The sequence below is a fragment of the Adiantum capillus-veneris genome, chromosome 3 (assembly GCF_014529385.1).
Source record: "Adiantum capillus-veneris isolate H3 chromosome 3, ASM1452938v2, whole genome shotgun sequence".
Classification (NCBI taxonomy): Eukaryota; Viridiplantae; Streptophyta; class Polypodiopsida; order Polypodiales; family Pteridaceae; genus Adiantum; species Adiantum capillus-veneris.
The window spans coordinates 137,437,374-137,446,664 of record NC_140933.1 but is presented as its reverse complement, the minus strand read 5'-3'; the positions used below and the strand labels follow the sequence as shown (position 1 = coordinate 137,446,664).

At 40.8% G+C, this 9,291-nt stretch overlaps 1 protein-coding gene across 1 annotated transcript in view; it reads right to left on the bottom strand.

The window, feature by feature from the left end:
* Nucleotides 1–2,410, bottom strand: part of LOC147461794 (uncharacterized) — an 18,102-nt gene extending 15,692 nt beyond the window's left edge. The window contains exons 1-2 of the mRNA XM_086506374.1: nt 2,278–2,410; nt 623–681 (exon numbers count right to left, since the gene is read on the bottom strand). Of these exons, the coding sequence (XP_086362500.1) occupies nt 623–681; nt 2,278–2,410 (192 nt within the window). The remainder of the gene's footprint in view (nt 1–622; nt 682–2,277) is intronic.
* Between the last annotated feature and the right edge of the window lie 6,881 nt (nt 2,411–9,291).

The window sequence follows — 9,291 nt, the reverse complement described above, 5'->3', positions numbered from 1 at the left end:
GCGCTAACATCATAGATCATTTGCCCTATTCACGGTGCCTTGCCGATGCGTGTACAGTTCCGGCCTCCAAGTATAGAAGGACTGAGAGCACCAAAGACGGTGGCTTGGGTAGGTTACCATAGCTCGCACGAGACCACCTCTTCCATGAGGGGAGGAGTTAGGACGACAACATAGGAGTTGTGGGATTTGTGAGACAATTCTGACGTGTGAGTATAGAGCAGCTGAGAGCACCTGAGACAGCGGCTTGGGTAGTTTACCACAATTTGTACCAAACCACCTCTCGCATGCAAGGACTTAGGATGATGGTAGAGAGCAGCAAGACTCCACTAGCAGAGACTATATGAGGCCATGTCTCTCTCTCTAATCTCTCCCCCCCACCAAAAATCCCTACCTGCCTTTGGCTTACTAACATGAATAGTGCATCGTAATTTGTTTTGTGCTGGGATTTTAAGTTTGTGGTTTGTGATTGCAGTATTTTCAGAATGCTATACTCTCCCTCTCTCTCTCTCTCTCTCTCTCTCTCTCTCTCTCTCTGTGTGTGTGGATCTACGTAACTCTCAACTCTTTGATGCTATCAATGGCAATGCTCTCCTCGAGGCCTTCTAGCTATTCCTCGATTTACTTGCTGTTTTTCAAGGGGAGCCAAACCCCTGTGCAGTATGTCATGCAAGACATCGGGGCCTGCATATGAGCATCCCAAGATGCCAACAGATCTATCCAATGTTGCACCATGGCAAGCTAACCTACCACATTTGCAAACCACCCGGTCGAACCGGGCCACCACAACATATTGTCCACCGTTTTTCCCTCCACGTGAAGGATAGGTCCAAGCCTTATGAATACAATATCACTTACACATGTTTTTAGAAGAAAGTTTTTTCATATTTAGATACCATGTGTGGCATGGAGAGATCAATAAAGACACACACACACACACACACACACATTTACACACACACACACACACATACACATACACATATATTGTTGGTAAGAGCGAGCTATATCCACTGAAGGTGGGTCTCACGAGCTAGTGTATATAATGGGGTTTAAAATTTTTAAGGATGGAGAGAGCCCCTACATGTCACTGATCATTGGTTCATTTCAAAGAAAACTTTACAAAATGTGTGAAGCTTGGAACTTGTGAATCTTTTCAACTTCCGACCTGACAAGTTTTTAAACAAGGTAAAGAGGAACAAAGGCCTGCTAACTTAAGGGGGAAATGAGATTTATGGAAAGTAAGTTTAAATAAGTGCCGACAATCACATGAAATTTTTATTGTGTTTTAATATAAAATTACATTATCCACTGTACATATATAATCACAAATGGTTTACATATTAGAAAAGGCCCCACTTAAATAATAAGGTGAAAGATGCACATTGCACATTATCATTTGAAAACAAAATAAAATGAAGAAAAAAATAAAAAATAAAAAATGCAATGTATTATTCATTATACATACATTATGCATACACAAGCTAGATTCAGAAGACTCAGCAGCAAAAACCTCGTAATCTTTCTTCCACCTCTCTTCTTTCACAAGGGACGGAGGTAGCTCTATACAATTTATTATGTATGACTTTGATGTCCAATGAGCTGTAGTGTAGTGGTCGAGTTGTTGAGTATGTAATTGTTGGATTCAATCCAATCACACCGATCTTTGTTTTGTGCTGAAAAGTGGATAGTAGAACTTCTCTTTCGGGGGGGAGGCTTGCTGAATATTTTGGGGGTCTAGAGAAATGTAATTTTCTTTTGTGTCAATGAACAACCTCCACGGTGAAGGTACATTCCTTTTTTAATGTCTTTCATCGACTCTCGTGAACCCAACTATAACCTCGAATGGTTTATATATTAGAAAAGGCTCCACTTAAATAATACGGTGAAAGGTGCACATTACACATTATTATTTGAAAATAAAATAAAAGAAAAACAATAAAACACATTAAAAAATAAAACAAAAGAATACATTAATTCTTTCATTTAAAAAAATAGATTTAATAAGTTAGAGAATAATAAATCAATTTAATAATTTAATAAAATGAATCTTTGTGAAGTCTTTAAATAAAAGTACCTCTTACAAGTGAATATATATATATATATATATATGTATATGTATATATATATATATATATATATATATTGAATCAATACTTCACATTATGGATCAAACAAGGCCTACTCGGTCTATTCTTTCTCAATTCATTAATTTACATGGAATATCCTCCTTCTGCCCTCTCCCAAACCCCACAAGGTATTAAGTCCACGTCAACCAACCCAGTAGCTCCGTCCCCTGCATGTCCGCACTATGTTCCTCCTTTGGCTTTTCCCATCCTTCTTCAAGCCCAAGCTCCGCCTCCCTCCTTGCCCCATCCTTGTCCACATCTTCGACAACTATATTTTCTTTCATTGGAAGCTCTTCATATCCCCCCCTCCCTTCCCCTTGTCGCTAACGGTTCTGCTATTCCAGCCTCGTGATGCAATCATATCTACCGTAAAACTCACTTGTGATCACTCAATTGTGATGTTCAAACCTTAAAACTTACGACAAGGGGAAACAACATCACCATTGACACACCCGTCGCTCTCTGTCCCGAAATGTCCTCACATATGCCATCTATTTCCGTGCCCCAATTCGTCCCAATGCACTGGCTACACACGGATCCTCTACCACTCCGCTCCTATCCTTATCACCATGACCTGCAGTAAGTCGTTTGTAACACCCCTTGCTGCTTTTGAGCTAGTTCCATGTCGTGCTGTCTCTCTTGATGGGTGACTGCCATCTCCCTCTTAGCGAGAATCTCCTGACATGCCCTTGCCTCCTCCCTTTCCAAGCATTGACCCTTGCAGCATCTCCACCTTGTGCGTGCAATAGCATGGCTCCCTGTTTCCTTGCGTGGCATGTCCACTCTCGTCACAGAGATGCATCAGCTGCATTTCTTGGTACAGACCATCACGCAAGGAACTGGCTCCAAAATACCTCCACAAATCGTGTGCGTTATCACTCCGCGGTTTTGTTCCCATGCTTCATTACTGAGCAACACACACATTCTCTTGCTCCCATCGCGGGCAATCTCCTCTCACTACACCAGTGGAACAACACAAGAAAGAAAATATCTCTCCCTCTGTCTCTCCCTTGGAATGACACACTCTTTCTCCACCTTTCCCTCTCCCCTCCATGTGCTATTGTCCGCTTTTTTGTCCTCAAAAACAACTAAGCATCTCCCTAGATTCCTCTTAATACAACAGCTCAAACAAAATTGGCACAGCCTATTTGGATCAAACTTCTATGAATACTTTTTAATCCTTTGTTCCAAAAAAGACTATGGATCAAACTCCTATTCTTTAATCCTTTGTTCTTTGAAGTCTTTTAGAGCATGCTAAAACAAAATTAAAGCAGCTTTGGGAAATAGCATTTGAAAGGAAATGATTTCTTTCTATTCAATTTTTAAAGGGACACATGTAAAGCAAACAAATACTACCTTTACCCATATGGACACTAGGGCTTTTAGCAGGCCAAAAAGTGAGTTGACTCTAATTTTTGTTTTGAAGGCATACTTTACCTTTTGAAAGTCAATTGAAGGGTGGCTCAACTTTGCTTTCCGAAGGCCAATGGCCATAAAAGTTTTAAAATTTAGGGAATTGTTCGTATGTACACCAGCAAAATTTTACAAGTTTGCCTCAAGGCAAAGACAAACTTGGAATGTAGCTAGGATTTTGCAATTTTAGCCAAAAATGCACAAACCTCAATTTTTATCGAACACCGATCTCGAAGACTTTCAAAATGAAAGGGCGCGCGCGTGTGTATGTGTGTGTGGGTGGGTGTGTGTGTGTGTGTGTGTGAGAGAGAGAGAGAGAGAGAGAGAGAGAGAGAGATGGAGAGGTCTCAAAGTGGGCACCAAATCTTATTTTTCGATCGAAATAATTTTAAAATAAAGAAGGGACACAATAAAAACTTTCACTTTTTAGGTCAAAAATTGAAGAATTGATGGGAATTTTGCTAGTTTTCTTCAAGGTAAGCTCGAAATCTATCTAGGATTTTAAATTTCAGCCGGATAAAACCACAATAAATCTTTTTTTTTTTGCAAACATTGATTTTGAATAGCCCCAAAATGGAAGAGGATGACGGATGTAGAAAAGTTGGATGCTTAGTACATCCAAGATTACTCTCCCCACCCCGAGGAATGCTTTGCAAAGAGAGGATGGATGCACTTGTTGAAAATCTATAACATCCTCATGTGCGACACTAACATGCATGAGAGAGAGAGAGAGAGAGAGAGAGAGAGAGAGAGAGAGAGAGAGATGAGGTCTCGAAGCATCAACACTGTTCAATGAAAGGTGACTCTATTTTTTCTCTTAGGTGATTTGAAGAGTGACTCTAATTTTCCTTTTGAATGCCATAAAGAAACCCTTTCTTTCTACACAAATCCACATGAAGCACTCAAAATTAAAGGGTGACTCTATTTTTATAGAGATTAAAACCACCATTATCACATAAGCATCATGCCAAGAAATTTCCATGAGTAGAGAACACAATTGACAATTCCAGTTTGCAAGGCTATCTACAAGGAATCCCAACCCATAACCATGTATATGTATTGCTGACACCACAGGGCCATCACATCAAGGAACATTGTGCCCATATGAACATGGACCACGAACCATACAAACAAAATTGAGAAGAAGACTTGAGAATGGCACATGCTAAGCTGATCTCTATGATTTCACACATTGGGCAATGCTGAGCAAAAACCTTGTGCTAGGCACTTACATGCATCACTATTCTACTAACCCAAAAAATGTGCACTCTGCATGCTACAACTTTGCCCAAAGAGGCAAGTCAGGTGGTCTCGGAGTCAGGTTGGCTCCACCTATGCCTCACATGGGACCACATAAGCATGAAACACGTGAGATCTCAAACAAGGGTTGCAAAAAACATTTTTCCTAATCGAACTAATTTACTAGGCCTGCCCAAAAAAAATTGTACTCAAAGTAAAGAAGGGCATAATTAGAACTGTTCTGGTTTTTAGGCCAAAATTTAAGAATTTATTACTAAAACTTGCAAAATGTTTCTAGGTTTTTTCAAGGCAAGCATCCTCACATGGGGCACCAACAAGAGAGAGAGAGAGAGAGAGAGAGAGAGAGAGAGAGAGAGAGAGAGAGAGAGAGAGTTTCCCCAATAACTTAGCAACCAACCAAAAGTTACATGTTGTTTCAAGAAAAAGAGAGTCAATTCTACGATGTGAAATGCTTCATCTACTTATACTATTTTTTGGTTTTTACGTTGCAATTTGAAAAATTATTGGTATTTACACTAAAACTTGTAAGTTTTACCGATTTTCTTCTAGGCAAACTTGGAATGTAGCCTAGGTTTTAAAATTTTATCCGGTTAAAAATACATTAAACCCTTTTTTTTCTGAACATAGGTCTCCAAAAGACCCAAAATGGAAGGGCATGAAAGGCACTAAAAACATGGATGTTGAGTAAATCCAAGATCACTCTCTCGCCACCTCGAGCACAAGTTATGCACGAAGAGGAGAGTGCACCTATCAAAAATATATTACACCCTCGCATGGGACACCGACATGTGTGTGTGTGTGTGTGTGTGAGAGAGAGAGAGAGAGAGAGAGAGAGAGAGAGAGAGTTTTCCAATAGCCCGGCAGTCCTCCAAAGCAATTACATATTGTTTTTAAAAAAAAGGATTCCATTCTATGATAAGAAATGCTTCAGCTACTTACATTGTTTTTCCTAATTGCAGTAATTTAATAAAAAAGCGCACAAATAAAGCTCATCCAATTTTTAGGTAAAATATGAGGAATTGTCGGTATTCACATTAAAACTTGCAAAATTTATTGATTTTCTTCAAGGCAAGCTTGGAATGTAGTCTGGGTTTTACAATTTTATCCGGTTAAAAATACACTAAACTCTATTCTTTTTTTTGTAAACATAGGTTTCCAATAGACCCAATATGGAAAGACATGAAAGGCACTAAAAAGTTGGACACTTAGTACATCCATGATCACTCTCTTGCCACCTTGAGCACAAGCTATGCACAAAGAGGAGAGGTCCATCTATCAAAAATTTGTTGCACCCTTGGATGGGACACCAAAGAGAGAGAGAGAGAGAGAGAGAGAGAGAGAGAGAGAGAGAGATTCCCTGGCAAATTGGTAGCCTTCCAAAAGCAAATACATACCATTTCAAGGAAAAAGGAAGTTATGCATTCTACAATGAGAAATGATTTATCTAACTATCACTTGCTACTTTGGCTTTCAAATAATCCATAAAATAAAAGATTGTCGGTGTTAGAATTTGTTGACATGCCAGTCTTGCAAGGGAAAGATGATGGAAAGCCAAAGATGGATTATCCTAACATACATTGATGCAGTCTTGATTACAAATCAATGGCTTGAGGTTGTGAAGACCAAAAGAGGGTGAAACTGTTTTGCTGGATTGAAATGGTTAAACTATTGGCTATTAAGTTCATATTTTTGAGGATCAAAATAAAGCAAAGGGTGGTTCATTTGAGGGAGATGAGAAGTGTTACTTGAGAATGTGTCTTTGGACTCATGAGCTTAGGTGGTGTGTGTAGAATTATATTACCATTAGAATTTGGATATCCAGATGATGCTTTCAGCAACTTTCTCCAGGCAAAGGCTCTTGCATTTCTGCTACATAAGACATTGCTTTTTGACATAGAACTCCTTAAGATTACTTTCATATAGTGGAATCAATTGCCTCAAGAATTTTTTATCTTAATAATTTCTTCCACTAAAGAGATTAAGGCCATGCAATTGAGCATATCTTTACTGGCTAAGATACCAACAAGGATCAATTGTCAGAATTGTATTACATACACATTTTTGTATAGATGATTTGTATGACACACTTCCAATTACACTTCCCTAAGTTTGAGAGAGAGAGAGAGAGAGAGAGAGAGAGAGAGAGAGAGAGAGGCTATAACTCCTTACGGGCCTTCATTTACCCATCAGAAGAGGAAGATTGATGAAGGGAGATGGAGAGGGTGATTGGGGGGTTGAATGCAAATCATGTGTGTGTGTGTGTGTGTGTGTGTGTGTGTGTGTGTGTGTGTGTGAGAGAGAGAGAGAGAGAGAGAGAGAGAGAGAGAGAGAGAGAGTAGTTGTAGCTCCTTATGGGCTTGAATTCTCCCACAGGGAGAGAAAGATTGATGGAGGGAGATAGAGAGGGGCTATGCACCAACACTTGTGTGTGTGTGTGTGTGTGTGTGTGAGAGAGAGAGAGAGAGAGAGAATTGCATATCATAGGAACACACTAAGAGACCTCAAATCTCTAAATTGAGAAGTTTTTAATTTAAGAGTTGGTTTTTAAGAGGGAATTGTGATAGCAAATCCACCACACATAATGGTTATTATATTTTCCTCTTTCTATTCACGAAGGGAGACCTCAAAGATCTACTTGACAAGTTTTGACCTCAAAAATCCGTATGTGTATGCGTATGCGTATGCGTATGTGTGTGTGTGTGCGAGAGAGAGAGAGAGAGAGAGAGAGAGAGAGAGAGAGAGAGAGAGAGAGGAGGGGGGGGGGGGGGGGGGGGGGGGGGGGGGGGGGAGAAGAAGAGAATTTTTATAGATCCGAATAGATATCAAAGGTCTACTTGACAAATCTTGATCTCAGGATCTGAAGAGAGAGAGAGAGAGAGAGAGAGAGAGAGAGAGAGAGAGAGAGAGAGAGAGAGAGAGAGAATCGTTATCTTCTTGGAGTGATTACAAGGACTACATTCCACCCTCTCCACTTGTGTGCATATGGGCACTCACATAGACCTACAAATGTGTGTGTGTGTGTGTGTGTGTGTGAGAGAGAGAGAGAGAGAGAGAGAGAGAGAGAGAGAGAGAGAGAGAGAGAGAGAGAGAGATAGATAGATAGATAGATAGATAGATAGTTCTATTATCGTCCTGGGAGGTCAAATATGACCTATGGGACCAAATGAACATGTCACGTGGTGTGAGTGGAGTTCATAAGTGACTCTCGATGCTCAAAAATGGCTGAAATGAGCGTCGCAATAGAGAGTCCACATCGTGGTTGGGAGAGGAAGGTATGTAGGGAGAGCTCATGGCTGAATATATGGGGAAAAGAGGACCTAATGTGGTCAAAAGCTGAGCACTCAAGTAGTGTGTGGTACTCACTCTCTTGCACTTGACGAGGGCATAAGGTGCAAAGTCGATGACACTCCTCGCCAGTGCCCCAACGTCCTGTCTCGCAGCGTAGAGAATGGGAGCTAAGACGAATGGAGGCAATGGTGCGGATCGCACTCAACGGGATGGGCTCAAGGATGTAGGAATGGGTTCTGTTACCTCGTTCCGAGAAGAAGAGAGATTTGTAGTTTGGGGCAACGTATGTGGTGTAATGGCTGAAGCGAGAACCTCCAGATTTCTCCCAAGCCATGATACATTGGCGTTGTAAGAAGGCCTCATTAACTTGGGAGTCGATCGACGCATCCTTGACCAAGTGACATGCATCCCATCTTCCAAACCATTTCTTGATATCAAGCATCCACCCCGAACTTAGTATTTTGCTCTTGCATGTCTTTTGAACCTTTTGACTTGCTTCATATGCGATTCTAGGAAGTCGATGCAAAGGGCTACGTTGTGTCTTACGCATATACTCCACAACCCTTTCCATGCCCAAGACCTCAATGGGAAGCGATCCGGACTCAAGAAGTAAGAGCATGTAGGGTGTTTGTGTCTTGACTTGGAGAAAGTTGGTGAGAAAACGCTTTTGGACATTCTCAAACTCTTTCCAAGTAGACTTCCCGATGCTTCCACCCCACACCTCCACTCCATAAAGAAGCACCGGTGTCACCAATGTGTCAAAGAGGTACTTTTTGAGAGCCCAACACTTGATCTCTCCTGCATTGCACATGTTCTCAAATGCATAATAAGCCCTCTTTCCGGCTTCCAAGCGACGCATTGCACAATCCTTCCATTTATGATTGGATGGAACCTCAAGGCCAAGGTACTTGAAGTGATCTACCACTTCAAGTTTCTCATTGTTGTATACAATGCATGGATTTTCGTCATTGAGGGTCTTTACAAGCATAACCTTGGTTTTGGATCCATTCACGATCAGCCCGCTATGTAGGCAAAAGCGTTCCAAGACACTCATAAGCTTTTGTGCATCTTCTAAGGTATGTGCCAAGAGCACTACATCATCGGCATAAAGCAAAAGCATGATCACCGCATTTCCAATCTTAACCTCTTCTATGCCTTCTTGCTGCATAAAATCAAGAACCATGTATTCCAATTCATCAATAAG